General features: G+C 37.7%; 2 protein-coding genes across 2 annotated transcripts in view; both read right to left on the bottom strand.

The window, feature by feature from the left end:
- The window catches only part of vps25 (vacuolar protein sorting 25 homolog), a 6669-nt gene extending 3357 nt beyond the window's left edge, over positions 1–3312 (bottom strand). The window contains exons 1-4 of the mRNA XM_014032496.1: positions 3196–3312; positions 1459–1604; positions 1002–1055; positions 821–909 (exon numbers count right to left, since the gene is read on the bottom strand). Of these exons, the coding sequence (XP_013887950.1) occupies positions 821–909; positions 1002–1055; positions 1459–1604; positions 3196–3242 (336 nt within the window). The 5' untranslated portion in view covers positions 3243–3312. The remainder of the gene's footprint in view (positions 1–820; positions 910–1001; positions 1056–1458; positions 1605–3195) is intronic.
- Positions 3313–3550: 238 nt separating this feature from the next.
- Positions 3551–18414, bottom strand: part of arhgap27 (Rho GTPase activating protein 27) — a gene marked incomplete in the record, with an annotated part of 27912 nt that continues 13048 nt past the window's right edge. The window contains 16 exon segments of the mRNA XM_014032508.1: positions 3551–4637; positions 5405–5510; positions 5599–5730; positions 5826–5903; positions 5991–6089; positions 6205–6339; positions 6433–6523; positions 8049–8147; positions 8235–8336; positions 8583–8667; positions 8780–8847; positions 11244–11330; positions 11753–11878; positions 11992–12072; positions 14203–14442; positions 15940–16407. Coding sequence (XP_013887962.1) covers positions 4466–4637; positions 5405–5510; positions 5599–5730; positions 5826–5903; positions 5991–6089; positions 6205–6339; positions 6433–6523; positions 8049–8147; positions 8235–8336; positions 8583–8667; positions 8780–8847; positions 11244–11330; positions 11753–11878; positions 11992–12072; positions 14203–14442; positions 15940–16407 — 2169 coding nt within the window.

Genomic DNA, 18414 nt, shown 5'->3' on the forward strand with positions numbered 1-18414 from the left:
GTAAGTAAAGTAAGTAAGTAAAGTAAGTAAGTAAAGTAAGTTAAGTAAGTAAAGTAAGTAAAGTAAGTAAAGTAAGTAAGTAAAGTAAGTAAGTAAAGTAAAGTAAGTAAAGTAAGTAAAGTAAGTAAAGTAAGTAAAGTAAAGTAAGTAAAGCAAGTAAGTAAGTAAAGCAAGTAAGTAAAGTGAGTAAGTAAAGTAAGTTAAGTAAGTAAAGTAAGTAAAGTAAGTAAAGTAAGTAAGTAAAGTAAGTAAATAAAGTAAGTAAAGTAAAGTTAGTAAAGTAAGTAAAGTAAGTCAGTCAGTCAGTCAGTCACTCAGTCACTCACTCTTTATTTATTTATTTATTGAACCAGGCCAGTCCCATTGAGATCTCAGATCTCTTTTTCAAGGGCTTCCTGGGCCTGAAGGCAACCTATTGTACATGTTTTTTGMMGGGTGGGGGAAACCYGAGTACCRGGAGAAAACCCACGCAAGCACAAGGGAAAACATGCAAACTCCGCACAGAAAGACCCCAGGTCRGAACCGGGGATCGAACCCACGACRATATTATAAAAAACTTACAATCAAATGTCACTTTTTAAGACTCTGTAGGAAGTCTTTTATAACACGTGACTGGAGCAAAATCAAAGACTTACGAAGTCCTGGAGGGTAACTTTCCTGCATGTTTTATCTGTTTCCCTGCTCCAACACACCTGACTCAGTGATTGAATTAACTCTCAGGCATGTTTGAAGAGAGAAACTTGCAGGATAGTCGCCTTCGAGGACCAGGACTGGACACCCCTGACTTAAAAAAATGTAAAAACCCTAAGCAACAACTCACCCACTGGTGTATTAACTTCCCCCACTCCTCCGGTCGTCTCCACATGACTAAACACCGTGACTTATTTTTGTCCAACCACTCCAGGTTGCCTGTGTTAATACAAACATAAACATGTTTATTACTGCTAAAACTTAATTACTTATTCTCAGCACTATAAAAACAAAGACAGAATAAAGTGTACCTTTTTTCCTTAATTCCTCAAACACAACTTGAATTGCTTCCACTGGRAGTTTTCCTGAAATCGCATTAAGGTCAAACAAAACACAAACTTTTTGTATGTTTGACTAAAATCAGAAAAAATAAAAGGAGAAATAAAATGACTCGAATCGAATCAGGGCAGACTACATAAAAGGAGGAGAAAATGAGGTGAGACTGTCTTTAAAATAATAATAATGATGAATTTAATTTTAACGCACTTTTCATTAACAAAAATCTCAAAGTGCTACAAACATCAAGTGGCGAGAAAAAAAACAACAACTTCTAAAATCTGTTGTAAATCATAAAGTCACTGCAATGTGAATAAACATGAATTTTATGTTTGTGGAGTTTTACATCTCATTAAAGGGGTGAATTATTCATCTTTTCCTAATAAAATATAATGTTTAGTGGATTTTGGCCTGGATGTAAAATCAGGATACGTTCTATCTTCTTGTTGTTGAACACAAGGCTTTCCTGCGCCTCCATGACATCCAGAGTGTAGAGCTTGTGATGCCGGCAGTATGACAGAACCAGGGAACACCATGCTGCCAGCTGTTTCTGTCTCGTGTCGACATTGGGCTGTAACCTAGAAGCAGAAACAGAGTTAAASYCTTCACTGACATCARGGTGCAATGAAACTGCAGACATTTCTCTTTGGGTGTCGTGCTGTTTATGGTAACAAAAATGTGCTGATACAGTGCAGTTTCAATGTACTGTRCATAATGCGACTGCAGAGTTACACGGCACAAGACCTGACAGTTAAAGGCTTAAAAAAGGGGGAAAGCTGTTATGTTGTGTACAAGTTGTTGTACCACACAGTGATATTGTAAAGTTCTGTAAACTGAATAAAATGTGACAAACGTTGAACAGTCAGCAGAGAATCGTCACATTTTCCAATAAATGTCAACACAAAACTTGTTCATCCTTTAAGTTTAGGACACCTTTTACGCCTGAATATTTTATAGATCAGAGTCAGAGTTAAGGAGCTTATCTATCCATCTTCATCCACTTCTGTGGTTGGATCCTGGAGGCAAACGGTCCAGAAGGGAAGACATCCCTTTCCTCAGCAACACTTTCCAGCTCCTCCTGGCATTCTCAGACCAGTGAGTTCTGGATCTGCCCTGGGAAGTACATCCTAATCGAAACACACACACATCCCACCCAGACTAAACCTGATGCAAAAGKACAGCATCTCTTCTTGGAGTTCATCAACGTATATCTGAGGCTGAGCCTGGCAACCCTCATTCTTTCACTCACAATCACAGGTGAGCATTGGAACACAGATGGACCAATAAATGAAGAACATTGTCCTTTGGATCAGCTACTTCTTTACCACGGAAGACTGGAATTAACATCCTCATTACTACAATTAAGCCCTAATCTTTCAATTCAATATCTCCCTCTATTCTACAGTCACTCGTCAGCAGGACGCCCAGATACTTAAACGATTGTATCTAAATCTTAACAAATTGGAAAATAATTTTAACTTTGAAAATGGTCAGGTACTGCAATTAACATTTTTGAAAAGCATATAATTCCAAAGAAAAGTGTTGAACGACATTCAGAAAGCATGATTAGGAAATATTGCTTGAGACAAARTTAGATTACAAAATAAAGTCTGATTTCTTGAGAGAAAAATGTGAGTTTTCCACTGCACTAATAAGTCTGTTACTAAGTGCATCCTTTTCATTTTCACTTTTAATTTACTATAATTTCAACTACTGAAGTCTCTCTGTTGTTGTCTAGTCAGTGTTGTATTAAAATGTGTTATTGTGATGGATCAAGCAAAATAAAACCCTGAACAGAAAGAAAAACATCAGTGCAAAAGGGGTTATGTGTTATGTTCCTCCAAGCCTAAGGTTAGCAAGCAAGATATTAAAACAGCGTTTTCTCTCAATCCAAACTAATCAAACATTAATAATTATATGTAATCAAATATTTGTTAGTGAAATAGTCTACATGAACTACTAAACCAGGACAAAAATAACTGCTAACAAACTTTGGGAAGCCTTAAAATTTCCACTTCCTTAGCAATCAGTCGTTTAGCCTGTTAGCTTGCTATCGTAATGCTAGTTCGAAAATTAGCACGTCTCGGTTCAGATTCACCTAAATAACACGGATTAATAAACACGTTTTAACGCTGTTTTTAATATGTAGCTCCTATTATTTTAACTCACGTAAAAAATGGTGGGAAGTTGTATTGCCAGGGCCACTCAAAACTCATCGCAGTTGATGCGGTGTTCAGCAGCTGACAGCTTCCGGAAGCGGCTCCTACAGTAAAATAGTTCCGGGCGGCTACACGAACCAAACGGAACTAGCGATTATTATCATTATTATTAAACAGCTTTGAATCAGTATTTTTAAACAGTTCAACTGTAATTAATAACAACCAGTGACAAAAAAGTACTTTTCATTTCTTTAAATACATTATATTAGCATTTTTTCCCCAAAAAGGTCCCAATGTAATTTCAGATAAATATTTGAGTCTTGGATGCACATCTAACATCATTATTAGAAATAACCATATCACCCTTCAGTTTTGCCAAAAGTTATTTTATTATTGAAGAATGTGTGCATTTTCAGCAACCTTCAACATATATTTGCCATTTATTGCTATTTACAAGTTATACATTGCTGCTAACATTCACTATTCATCTTCACTGATTTTCCTACAAGCTATCAAAATAAAATCACTACATCTTCATACGGCGTTATTTTTACAATCTCTTAGGTACAATTCAGTGAAAAATAATCTAAGTGTGCATAAGTTATCTATTTCACTTTCTACTCCACAGTAAAATGTTGGCATTAATTTTCATATTTATTACATTTCTATACAACAAGAAATTTATTGGTAAATGAGTTGACTGAAAAGAACAAATATAAAACATTAGAATATTTGTTATTGCCTTATTAAGAGTAACATCAAATCCAAAACAATGAATATAAACATTTTTTTAAGTTTTAAAACAAAGGTAAAACAATCATCTTTTTAAGACATTAATGCATCCATCCAGGTTGAACCCACGCTATAATGAAACTGAAATTTAGAGAAACTGAAAAAAAAAACCAAAAACAAACAAAAACACAAAACATCCAAACAAGAGAAAATGGCTTGGGATATTTCAGGAGTCTTGAGGAGAAAAAGCAATTTTATACAGTCCTTTCTTGGAAAAAAAAAAAGGAAAAAAGAAACAAACAAAACAAACTCTACATTTTGTTTTTTATAAAATTCAAACCACACCTGTCTTCACCTGAGTGCATCAAAGTTCAATCCTGAAATACTGAAAAAATGACTAAAAATCCCTCATTATGTCTGGAGACACTTTTAACTTGTGTTAGAAAACATGTTTTAGATGGGGTGCCGAAGCTGCATGCAAACCACAAAGCCGAACCTGAAACTAAAAAAAAACAAAAAACAAAAAAACTGGAGCGCTTCTTTGTGCTTTAGCCAAAAATCTGATCGTATTCGTTTAGGATGAACTCGACTATCTGGTTCTGAAAGACCATGTGCATGGTGATGTTGGCGGACTCCATCTCTGGTCGAAGCAGCGTCGGACCGAACACAATCGCCACGTTTTGCACCGTCATTCGGTTGTCCTCGCCGTAGTCGATGACCCTGCCAGACAAAAACATTTCTTAACACAAGCAACACTGTTGTAGTAAAAATAAATAAATAAATAAATTACAGCAGCAAATTTAGTAAGAAAACTTCAATATCTCAAGCTAGATGCTTTCTTTATAGCTCAGTGATTTACCCTGACTGTGAGCTTCAAAACAACTGTTTTACTTAATAATTTGATCCTTTATCTTCGTATGCTTTGTTTTTACTCTGTTTTGATCTTATTCTGTTTAATTATGTCTGGGATTTCTTAAAAGGTCACTGTAAATAAAGACAAAAACCTTATTTAAACTAACAAAACACATAAAAAGTGCTAATAATGCAACAAAACATGGACTAAATGACCAACATTTGCACTACTATCCTTATAATTTTTATTGGTTTATGACAGTTTTAATCTTCTGTAACAATTAGAGAAAATACGCTGTATGAAATAATTTTTAACACTATTTAAAACACATGATTAAACGTCCTCTGCTTAGACCCGATAAATGTGCTTTAAAAGATCCACCACATCTTTATTTCTTAAGAAATGGCACACAAAAAGGCTTCAGTTTGGTGTAAATACAAAATAAACTGTAAAATCTACACCATAAAAACACAAAATTGTTGATTCCTGAAGATATTTTGCTTCTAATATGAGGAGATTTCCATTATTAACTTGCTTTATGGTCTCCTTGAAGAGTCGTTTTCACATATTTGTTTAAAGTTGGACACAATGAGATGAAGACATTAAGCAGATGCAGTAAAATGGTGATGCAGACCTCTGTAAATGCCCAAAAAGCAGCTTCATAGTGTCGTGGTTCGAAGGAGGAAGTGAACTGACCAGGTCAATAACGTGAGACAGTTTTGTGTTGTAATCTGCGATTCCTAGAAAAAGAAAACCAAGAGAAAAAACAAAAACATCAGCGAACGGGAGCCGAAGTTAGAGACCTGCAGATCCTAAAAGTCTGCTCACTGATGGCTCCGACGAAGCTGTTGAAGTGGCTGAAAGGGAAAAGCGGGTCGGGAAGCTCCCGGAAGAATAACTTCAGCGCTCCGGTGATGACGTGGACGTCCTCCCACTGACCGTCCTCGAGGTCCAGCTCCTCTGTTTGAAAACACAACAGTGGCGCAGAGCGTCAAAACCCAGCAGGGCGGGGGCGGGGCAACTACAGTCTGAAAGTAAAGTTCAGATATTCTTACCGTGATCGGCCTTGAAGCGAAGTTTCTGTATGACGGCGAGGTTCCCGCTGACTCTGTAGAGCCCATCGATGTCTAAACCTGCGGAGAAACATGGCGGCTAATTTAAATCCACTGCTGTGAGGCAGACAGGAAACCAAATGTATGAATTATTATTTAGGTGCTCGCCTCTTTTTTCCACCGCTTTAATGCATTTATCCACAAAACTGGGAATGGTGGTGTTCTCCTGAGTACACAGGTCGGTCAGATGACAACCAAACACGGTTTCTGTGTGATTAATTAATTAGRAAACTATTAAACATTTGAGACAAACGAATCTGTAAATAACCCATTCGAAGCTGGGAGGTGACAAGCGTTCAAATCAACCAGCGTTTGAATTCACCTCTGATGTAGCCTTTATCTTTGACCGACTGCAGCGTCGGGCGCTTCATGAGCAGCTTCATCAGCTTGGTTCGGACCTTCTTCGGGTCGGTTTCCCCGGCGTTGCTGGGCGAGRGCGTAACCTGTGGCTTGTAGGCTGCAGAGACACAGAACGGCTTTGTGAAACGGGCTCAGTTAAATGAGGAACGCTCTAGTTTTCCACCGAAAAGGAACAAATAGTAGAGCGTACATTTTCGCTTTTCTGCCTTGTCTTGTTCTGGGTTGCCGATCTTTTCGTACACGTTTTCCTCCTCTTCCTCTGAATGATGCTCTTGGTACTCCTAATGAAAACATATGAATATAACAATGTTTTTGTCTTTAAGTCGGTCCTAAAAAGGCCAGAATAACACATTTAATCGTATTACTACTGCAACCCAAATGGGAAAAATCAAAAATTATCAATAAGGTGTAATTTGCAGTTCCGACCACAAGATGTCAATCTTAACACATTAAAGCTAATATTTTTTACAGTTGAATTTTTTCACAAAGCCCTTTTTAAACATCAAACTGTGGAATATCAGCTGATGTTTTGTTTTAATGACAAAATAAACCCCTTTCTATAWGAAATATTGTTGACATAAACACAATTTAACTCAGATGCGAGTTAAATTAAGGCAGAAAATTCCTTAAAGAAATCAAAAAAAATCATTTAATGATAAAATAAGAGAGCTCAAAGTCAAATTTGAATTCAGTTTGGAATAATGTGAAGAAAAAAAGATTTCATAAAGAGAAAGGACACTAAGGACACTTTTTAGCTACTTTTTTGCTAACTTTAGCTGTTTTCTGCTATTTCAGCTATACAGTAGTTCTGCTTCTTTTTGCTATTCTTCTGCTTTATTTGTGCTTTTTCTGCTAATTTTGAGCTATTTATGCTTCTTACAGTTGCTTTCTGCTTTATTCAGCTGGTTTCTACAAATTTAGCTACATTTTAGCCGTTATTAGCTAAAGTTAGCTTTTTAGGCTAAATGCACATTTTTTGTAGCATTTAGAACTTATTCTGCTAAATTCAGCCAAGTTGTGCTCCTTATGCATCCTTATGCTAAATAAAATGTTTCCAGCTACATTTTAGCTGTTTTACTGAAAAACTCGGCTGTTTTAGCTATTTTACAATAAATTATCACTTTTCAGTAGTCATGCATTTCTCTCTGCTAATTRTACAGTTATTACAGRACTTTCACCATCTGGGTGCTAATTTCAACTTCTGGCTGCTACTTTAAGCTAGCTTTTATGCTAGTTTTAGCTGTTTTCTGCTATTTRATCTGTATTTCTTCTTTTTTCTACTGTTCATATGCCGTTTTTTTGTTAGCTTTTTGGTGTTTTTTTCCAGTACTTTGTGTTATGCATGTTTCTTACAGTTGCTTTCTGCTTAATTCAGCTATTTTAGCATTTAGCCTTTTTATGCTATTTCAGCTATGTTTTTGCTCTTTTTTCTGTTTTTCTTCCTTTTTTTGCTTCTTTCAGCTTTTCAAGTTTTACTTACAATATTACTTTTGCTATTAAACATGTTCAGCTCAATTTCAGCAGCTTTCAGCTAAAGTTTTCAGCAACAGGCATTCACACTAGCATTTTTGCAGGAAATGCAATTTCTGTAGCTCGGTTATATTCTATGGCAACAAATAGAAATGTAATTTTTTGGTGTTTTCCAGGGTTTATCTGCTCATCAGCAGTCACAGCAGTTTTCCATTTCCTGCAGCTTCGACACAAACATCAGTGTCTGGATGCAGGAAGCAGCAAATCAGCCTCATTTGCACATTCAAATCAATCCCATATTTTTTGTTTTTTATTTTTCCCCCCGCAGTCACTTACGAGTTGTCGAATAGTGTCCCCTAAAATCTTGTGCCAGTCAGTGATGATGCTTTCTGTGTCGTTCTGTAAGAGAAACTCCACACCGTTCTTCCCTTTCAGCTACAAGAAAGAAACAGAGAATTCTGTTAAAAAAAAAAAAAATCTGTTTTCAGCGTCACACTTTACGTTACGTCAACACGGATGCACCTCCAACACATTCTTTTTACTGGATTTGTCCTTTGTGGCCTTGTTAATCGATGCTCCTTTCAGCTCCACGGAGATCTCTGGGACGATCTGATTGGTCTTGTTCTACACGGCAGGAGGAAAAATAAAAATAAAAATGTTAAAAATCCAGCTGTTTGTGAAACCGACTGCGCCGCATTCCAAGAGGCGAGAAACAAAGAGCCACCCGTCCACGCCACGCAAGGGCTTGTCTGCCAACGCTCGCTTCTGAGCTTTGTTTCTCTTTTTAGATGAGGTAAACATCACAACAGGTGTCAAATTAAAAGTGTGAAAACGATACGGAGCACTTTAATCAGTAAGGACGTGACGTACCACCGCGCCTCCAGTAGATTTAGGGTCTTTGTGAAATGTCAGCACTCCTCCGCGAAGAACCGTCCACGTTGGAGTCCAGTTTTTCCTGAAGATAAAAAAAACAAGAACACTCACGAGGAGCAGAAAAAGGAAGGTGAATCCAAATGCACCTAAGCTGCGATRGCTAAACTTTTATCCAATCGAACGCCGTGACTTACTTCACTTTCTTTCCTTTCTCACACACTTTCGTTTTGTTGAGAATCCCGGCCTTCTCCAAGTTTGGCACCTGAAATTTTAACCCAGAGACCAACATTTTAATTCAAATTTTTAAATAAATAGAATATTTGTGTGGTACAAATTGTTAAGCGTGATGGTGGTGGGATCATGATGAAGTAACGGTGGAACATCGACATTTATCATAAAGCTGGACCCCATATGGGAGCCTGTGAGTTGAAAGCAAGAAGGAGAACAGCTGGTTTCAAGTTTTAAGTCCCGCCCCCTCCATATAACCTAAATCACACCTTGGATCATTTTGGTGCTGACTTGTGTTGATTTCAAACACTTATTCCTCTTATGTCTTTAGCTGTAATTAGTTCAAGCTTAAAAGAAAGGTCAGGTGACATCGTGATCGGAGGCGGGACTTAAAGCCACACGTCGGTAAAACATGGCAGCATCCAGAAATTTCTACTCCCTTTATATATGTACAGCACTTTGTTGCAGCTGTGGTTGTTTTAAAGTGCTTTATAAATAAAGTAGTAGTAGTAGTAGTAGTAGTAGTAGAAAACTGTGTCCTACTGGCTTTAACTCCCAACAACAGCAGGAAGTGAGGACATTTGGTTTATATGTTGATGGGAACAATAAAGGAGGAAGACTATCTTTGAAATGCTTCAGTTTCCCCTCAAATCAACATGTTTGGGTGTTCCAAAGCTAACGAAACTGGTTTTTGAAGGGATAAACATTAAACAGTTAAATGAGCTCAAGCCATAAGCTGCTGAAACGATCTTCCCAAAAACCTGAACTCAACATTGCTCTGAGTGTCTGTGGACCAGAAAACCAACCATTTTAAAATCGAGTCGACCAGTTCTAACAAGAAGAGCAGCCGGTTTCAGCTCAGATCTGAAATCACCAYATTTATTTAATGAATTTTGAAATTAGAGCTGCTTAAAATGTTAATGGACAAAATAAAGGGACATTTAACCAAATATTAGTGGGAGTTTGGTTATTTCTGACACCGTTTATATAAATTTAGGACAATCTACAAGAAACTCAGCCTTGTGAACCAAACTCCTGAACAAACACTCAACTCTGAAAACACAAAACGGTTCAGATAAATCATTTAAAAGCCCCAAATTATGACAACATTCAAGCTCATGGTGCATGGATTTGAACTTCTGACCACTGCTGTTAAATAAGGTTTTGTTTTATTTGACAGATTCTGACAGGATGTGCGACGCCACCGTCTTTGTTCTGTTTGAGTTCAAGGCTGGTGAAAGTTCATCCACTTCTAACCCTCTCCTTTAAACCGCTGCCAAAACCTCTAAAATAACAGAAGCKGACAAACGGAGGAGAAGGTCGTGAGGAGGAAACAGGTGTGTTTTCAGGTATTCGGAGCCTCAGTTTGTGACATTAAAAAAGCTTGTTGGTGGAGCTCATAATGAAGTTAAAAAAACACATTTCTGAAAGGATGACAATTTGGGTTTAAGAGGAGACGAAACAAAAGCTGTTGAGTGCAAACACCTCTGGAGTTCTGGTGCAGTGACTTCTGCTGCAGACGACTACTCCTGCAGCGCAACCACAAAAATCAGCATCTGAWGTTTGCAAACTAAACAAGCATGAAACACCTCGTCTTGTTGACTGAARATATAAATAGTGTCATATATTTAAAAAAATAACAGTTATAAGTAGCTACATACTGATGAGTGCGTATTAAGGTCTCAATATTTTACAAAATTATAAATAAAATCTATATTGTATGAGCTTAAGTCTTTATTTCTAAGCTAAATTAACTACAAACACAAAATGATTACAGCACGGTTGTAGCACTGGGTTGTTCGACCGGGCTTAGGGAGGACTGTTTTTACATAATATATGTTTTTATTAGTTAAATATAGTTATTTCTACGTGTTTTTGAACAGAAAATGAAGCTTTAATGTTTGGATTCAACATGCAAACAGTGAAGAGCGGGAGCACTTAGCAAGATGGCGGCCCTGAATGCCACCTATAGCAGTCAGTGGCCATTGCATCTATTTTTAAAAATTTTTAGGCTAATTTTGAACAACAAAGTAGCTGATTTTGTAAAATTTAACTGCTTTTTGGCTGCAAAAATGTACATTCAGAGGACAAAAACTGCTCAACAGTTTTCTTATTCCAGCGTATGAGTGAGAGTGATTCAAGCAGGAGGACACGGAGTGAAACAAACGCCCATTCAATGATCTAAAGTCACACTTTTTGCTTGTCATAGATGGATCTATGGGTCAAGCTCAGGTGAGTTTATCAGACCCACATTATATCGCAGCCACCTGGAGGTCAGATAATAAGGATTTCTCCAGGGTCTAAAACCGACAGCCTTGAGAGAGAGATGACAAAACATCGTTCAGAGGCCGACGCAGGTCGTRGCTCCAACTTTAATTTGCTCGTTGACAAATCTCACGCCTGGACTAAAAGGACACGAGGTTCACTTACACACTGCTGCGCCTCTGGAGAGTTCCCTGTGCTGGAGCTGTCGCTGCTGTAGTCCGAAGTGTTCCTCCTGTGAGTCGGGACGAACCTCTGGAATCAAAAACCAGCAGAAGTTCAGGTTTACAGGAACGGATTGTGTCAAATATATGGTTTTTAAGTTCTGATTAAAAACACAGAGCCACAGCCAACCTTGCTGTGCCCTTGGAAAAGCAGAGTTTTGTCGTAAAGAAAAGCACCGGCCCTTATTTGTATCCAGGCTCTCCGGTGTGTTTGTGCAAATGTCGCCTCTCCCTTCCTCCCCTCTGCACCTCYGTCTTTGTCAATCGGAGAGTAGCGCAGTTGATTTGCCTTGCCAAATACGGGTTAACCCCAGTGTTGGCTGATAAACACAGACTTGTGCTTTATATTTAGGCTGGCCGACACGCCCTGCATGTGTGACACAGCGTATCTGTGTGTGTGTGTGTGTGTGTGTGTGTGTGTGTGTGTGTGTGTGTGTGTGTGTGTGTGTGTACCCCATCATCCTGGGACGAGGAGAACTGGGCTGGTCCTTTTGAATCCCTCCAGTTCTTTATGACGGGAACATTCTCAGCTTCATCATCATCGTTCTCCAACCCAGAATGASTCGGACCTACAGGAGCCTAGAGGGTCAAAACAAGAAAACAGACGTGRTTTTGTGAGGAAAACCAAACCTATCAAATGAGTTAAAAAGAACATTTTAAATCATATCTGTTAAAGAGTGATGGATTTATACCTCGGGCAGGTTCCACTGGGACCTGGAGCCGTCTCTCAGGTAGTAATAGGACTGACCCTGATCGTCCACAGACTTGATCCACTGTTATAAAACAGAAAGAACATTTTTAAGCACAACTTACTGTCGCTTACTTTTCCAGATACTAACAATTACAATAAATAAGCTGAAAGTTGCTCCAGTCCACATTAAAGTTCTGTTTAGCATCTTTAAAAAGAGGCTGATAACGCTGTACAATTAGAACAACTGAGATCCATTTTTCTTCAATTCGTTTTTTTGCCACATAGTTCATTTAGCAAATTTTGTGCTATTTTAACAACTCCTGTATCAAAACATTCAGGAAACTCCAGCTGTGACTCTTGGTACTACAGCAATTTAAACTTTGAGATTTTTAGTGTTTTTCTGACATTTTTTTCTTAATGAAAATGGAACAGTCAAAACCTTTTCACCTTTTGTACTGTATTTAGCTTTTTCTTGCTTTTTTCAGCTGCTTTTCAACTCCTTTCTATTTCTTTCCACTATTATCAGCTTTTATGTAATTCTTTCACCTACTTTTGGTTAATTTCAGCTTTTTATGTTCCTTTCAGTTTCATTCTGCTAATTTACTTTCAGCAAAAGTCAACTGTTCAAATTGAACTTGCTTTAAAAGTTTAGCTATTAAACTTTTTCAGATTTGGCTTGAGTGACTTGAGCAGCTTTCAGAAAAATCTGTCGGCAATGAGCATTACTCTTGCAGGAAATGGAATTCTTACATAATTTTTTTTTGTTTGTTTTATTGTTATTTTTATTTCACCATTTATTTATGATCCCCACTACGTGAAGCAGGGGTCATATTGTTTTCTTACTGTTTTTTTTTTCCCCAGAGAGTTTTGGTCAACCGTAGCAGAGAAACCGCTGCACTTATCAGCATGAAATTAGGTAGGAATAGATGTGGCTGACCTACACTGGGCTAGAGAACAGTTTTGTGATAGACTCCATATTTCAACTGGGGCCGCCATTTCAAAAGTTGGTGTCTGGACATACAAAAATGCTTTTGTCAAAAACTATTCAACAGAGGAACTACAGACTTTTGTTGCTGTTTAGCTCTGATGAAGGGCTATCATTTCATCACATCATTGTGTTTCTATGGAACTTCCAGTAGGCAAAAGAATCAAAACACGACTGAAAATTATTATTTCAAGCCTGTACATCCATAAATTTGATCAGATCCTGATGAAATGTGGCACAAATGTTGTCCCACAGCCCCACATGCATGTTCATTACCTCCACCCAACACAGCTTCTACTCACAACGGTCTCTGTGGATCATTTCTATGTTTGTAAAGCATCTAGAGAACCATTTCCTGGAGAGATTAGTACATATATGACATCATGCATGTGAATGTGGTTTGTTTCACCACTCTACTCAAACAGACTCCAGAGAACAGATCTGTGGTTTTTCTTTTCCAGCAATAAATGATTTGATTTTTAAAGACCACTCCAAAGTCCCTTCTCATTTAAATAGCAGAACATCTTAAACAGCCACAGCTAAATGCAAGTTCTGGTGTGTGGGTGCTTTGCATGTGTGCAGGGGTCATATGCTACCGCTATGTGTATGTATATGTGTGGTATCATTTTTTCTAAATGACCACTCAAGCTAAGATGCTCATTGAAACGTTGAGACTAGTTTCTGTAGCCCCTAAAATGTTTTAAAACATTTAGTTTTATCTTTGTTTACCTTTTGTACACAGTTCTGTGTTGTGCTGTTTTTTGTTTTTGTTTTTTTTTTTACTTTAAACAGATTTTTTTTTTCAGCAACAACCTAGAAGTAAGCGTTTTTGCATTGATGCAGAATGGTTTGAGATGCAAATTATTACATTCTGGGGATTTTTTCCCCTTTTTTATTTTTACATATTTTTTTTATTAGAATCAAAAAGGAAAATGTAAAACATTTCAAAGCTGCTCTTTTAAGACTTTAAAACATAACTTCCACCTACATCTTCAAGTTGGCTGCTTCATACCTTTAAAAAAAAACTAATTATTACCACAACTTCAATCAACCAAACTGGACAAGTGTGTGGTGAAAATATGTTTTCTCTTTCCAGTTCTACTCTAAGTTTCAGTAGTGGCACCGATATGAAAATAAAAGGAGGAAGAGAGACGTTTTTTCTGTAGTACTGGACTGACATCAAAACTGTTCCTTCAGCGCAGGAAACAGATGTGTTTCTACACTTACCTGATCAGGAGAGTTTTCATGGGTGAAGACCCAGGTCCCGTTGGGTTCCACGGTCAGATTCCAGCCAGGCGGGGTGGTCCGGTCCAGGTTTGCCCGAGGGATGATGGTGCGGCTCACTTGGTTATAGGTGTACTCTTTGTGGAGGGTAGGAGGTCTGGCCGCGTTGAGCTCCTCGTAGGAGTCGGTTTGATCTGCACCTGGGTAATCCTCCGGCGGGTAGTCCTCCTCAGGTAATGGTGGCTGGGAATAAAGATGCACAAAAAAATTTATTCAAAAGATAATTGATTAGTTTTTAAAACGGAATGAAAAAAATCTTTTCTCAACAACGGTTTTAGCTTTTAGCTATTATATTGACAATTTTGGCTTTTAGCTACCATTTTGCTAATTTAGACTTTTTGCTATGATAATGCTGGATTTAGCTTTTAGCTAACATTGTGTCTTTCTTAGCTTTCTGCTATAGTTTTGCTAATACTTGATTTAGTTACTGTTTTGCTATTGCAAGTTTTTTTTAGCTACGATACAGTCGGATGGACAGACAGTCCAATTGAAGTTTCAGCCACAGTTTTGCTACTTTTAGCTACAATCCACCCCTTTTGAACTTTTAGCTACAGTTTGTTGCATTTAGCTTTTAGCTACAGTTGTAATTTTTTGGCTTCTGCTATAGTTTTGCTAATATTTTATTTATCTAGTGTTTTTTAATTTAGTTTTTTTTAGCTGTAATCCAGCACATTTTAACTTTTAGCTAGTTTTGCTACATTTAGGTTTTAGCTACATATTAGCTAATGTTAGCTTTATCTAAGATTCTCAGTTTTTTTAGCTTCTATCAACAGTTTTGCCAATAATCAGTTTTTACCATTTTGTTCATTTTAGCTTTTTGCTGTGGTTCTGATACATTTAGCTTTTAGCTACTATTGTGCTTTTTAGCTTTCTGTTATAATTTTGCTTACACTTGATTTATCTACCGTTTGGCTAATTAAATTTTTTAGTTACAATTCAGTACATTTTAACTTTTAGCTATGAGCAAACAATTTTTAACTTTACTGTTTTGCTAATTGTAGCTTTAAGATACAGTTTTGCTAATTTTAGCTTTGTTTGCTACACTCAGCTTTTAGCTAGTTTATCTAATGTTAGTTTTAATCTAATTTTTTAAAAGATTTTTAGTTTTTAGACAGTTTTGCTCATTTTTATCTTCAAGTTACTGTTTTGTTCAGTTTAGCTTTTAAGCTATTATTTTACCAATTTGAGCATTTACATACTGATTTCCTTATTTTAGCTTTATTGTTTGCTTCACTTAACTTTTATAATTTTTTTCCACTGTGACCTTTGTCATGATGTCCATCATAAAAACATTTCCATAAATGTGAAGTTTCACTCTCTTGACCCATAAATATTCTCTCTCCGCCTCAGATAAAGTCATTCAAGGGTAAAAACCGGGTCATGTGCTGCTTTGGTTCTGGTCAGAATCTGTGCTGTAATTAAAACATGCGTGTGGTTGTAGATTTGTGGTCAAATGTTTTTTTTTTATATTTCCTCCCAGTTTAATTCAAAAATAAATCCCATTTTAGTGGATTTAAAATGAGGACAGGCGTCTGCCTGAGAATACGGACATAATTCATGTCTGCTTTGTAAGGCCAGGAGATTTAATTTCACTAAAAGTAGAACGTCTTTACGGTTTTCCCCTGGGTGAAGCTAAAACTGGAGAAGTGAAGTGGAGCAGCCGGGCTGGTCTGTCCTTACCGGTCCATCGTTATGAAACCTGTGCACGCTCATAGGCTCCATCAGTAGGGGGTACGGGCTCTGCTGCTCAGGAGGCTCCCAGGACGTCTCCCCTGACGTCGGGTTGTAGAAATAAGGCTGACCACTGGTTTCATCCACCAGCTGCTCCCAGTCTGATGACCACCTGGAAGCGGGGGACGTGGGCAGGAAAGGTGACTGGAGGGGCGACGGGGAGCAAGGTTCCTTGGCGGGGAGGTGCTCGGGGTCCGTGGGAGACTCTGAAAGGGGGTTGTCCCAGGTGGTGCGCCCCGTGGCGGGGTGGTAGTAGTACTCCCGTCCGCTCTCCTGGTCAACATGCACCTCCCATCCCTCCTGGCTGAGGTAGGAAGGAGAGCAGGGAGAGGGGTCCGACGGGGGCGACTCTGAGACACTTTGACGAAGCTGTGCTACGTTGACGTAGACGGCTGTGTGACGACTCTCATTCTGCACCTGAAGAGAAGGTTAAAAATGAGAAAAACGACATTCAAACTCATCCACAGGTACCTTTACAATAGATAAAGCTTTCATCTGAAGGTTTAAGACCCGGTTCAGTGAAGAAGTGTTGCCATAGTTTATGAAGAATCTTGAGTGTCCTCTTGGTCCTTAAATTATGTGATGAGGATGACTTTCATCTACTATGACACCAAATTTTAGCTTGATATCTGTAAAACTGATCAAGCAAGATACATTTTTGTGTTGGCTAGGATTACAAATATAAAAGCTGATGTCTGACGTTTATTTATTTCTATCACGAATTGAAATATGAGTGTAAAACAGTAAGTCATCCAATACTAAAAAATCCAATAATAAAAAAAGATCTAATAAAACAAAAGAAAAAAATAGAAAAAAACTAAAAACAAGTCATTAAGTAAAAAAATAATGAAAAAGAAATGAAAAAGAAAATAAACAATGATGCATACAAAATCAAAATGTCAAGGAAAGCAAAACTAAGTTAAAAACAAGTCATGAATGAAAAGGAGCAGAAAGAAGTCGTATGCTGACAGTGAAATCAAAAGTTCACCGTTAGCATACGGCAAAAGTAATTCAACACAAAAAATTACAACAAAACAATACTTTAGACAATATGATAACGCTTCAAAGTAATTTTCAAGTTTTTTTGAAATACAAAAAAAGATTTTGACTCTTATCAAGACCGTTCCACAAACTAACATCCTTAATTGAGATACATCTTCCCTTTAATACAGTTCTGAATCTATGTTTTCCACAAGTATTAACACCTTGTATATATTTTCTCTTCTGATAAATCTGCTTTGGATGTTGTTAGGTAACAGATTTTGTCCAAACACATCTACAGCTGCTTTCACCAAAATGGAAACAAAAATTGTGTCATCATAGGGAGTTTTGCGGCAAAGCAGTTTCATAAAACAGACAAAACAAAACAGAAAGAATGTACCTCAGCTACAAGCTATAAGCTAACTATAGCTCTGCTGCTAAAGCAGCACAGGAAGTCTGAACCCACACAAAGCTCTGGGCTGCTCCTCCTACACTCAAAGATCAATGAAGTCCGGAGGCGTTTTGTTTTGCAAGAATGCAAACAAACCATGACTGGAGGCTTTCCTGCCAAATTGAACTGTACTTATAAAATCATCTGCGTTGTGTTTTTACAAGTGCTGTTAAGAAATAAACTACCATATAAACATCAACATGTGGGCACAGGTCAATTACAGCGAGCTGAAACTGGTTCAACAGTCWGGCGTTAACGTTTCGTCCAACTTTCTAACGTCAACCTGCCATAAAGAGAAGCTCCTCGGTGTTACAATCTTTGTTTTTGTCAGCAGGAAGCTGTTGGTCCGCAGAGCTCCACAACAGCTAGGTCAGAACTGTTTTTAGCACCTGAGAGACATTTCAAAATAAAAGACATTAAAACGTGAACCAAAGATGTTTTTATTTCTTCTAGCTCAGATGACTGTAGCACACTCTTAGCAAACAGCTACAGGATTTCTAACTGGAACAAAAAAACAAAGTCTGTTCACTGYTTACTCATTAAATTTAAGATTTTATTTTTACAAATCCATTTTTTTTAACTTTATACACTTTTTCCTCATATAAACACGGATGTTTCTTCAGTTCCTTTAAAAACACTTCTCATAAAAATCTTTATGACTGTCCTTTTGTACCACTTTTAGCTAGCTTTGCTAGTTTTAGCTACTGTTTTGCTGTAATTACCTACTTTTCCGCCCTTTTAAGTTTTGATCTAGGCTGTGTCCAAAACGACAGGCCAGGTCCTCCGGAGGACCCAGACTCCCCGGTCGCGGCGGGCCGGGTCCTTGGTAMACCGYGAAGACCGGAAAAAAAAAAGAGTCTGTGAATTTGGACGGTCTAGCCTCCCCTCCTTACCCCGGCGTACGTCAGGTCACCTAGCAACTGTGACGACGCTAAACAAGCAAACTTAAATCAAAATTAGAAAAATATCAATATATTAGCATTATTAATATC

Source organism: Austrofundulus limnaeus, unplaced genomic scaffold (assembly GCF_001266775.1).
Source record: "Austrofundulus limnaeus strain Quisiro unplaced genomic scaffold, Austrofundulus_limnaeus-1.0 Scaffold7, whole genome shotgun sequence".
NCBI lineage: Eukaryota > Metazoa > Chordata > Actinopteri > Cyprinodontiformes > Rivulidae > Austrofundulus > Austrofundulus limnaeus.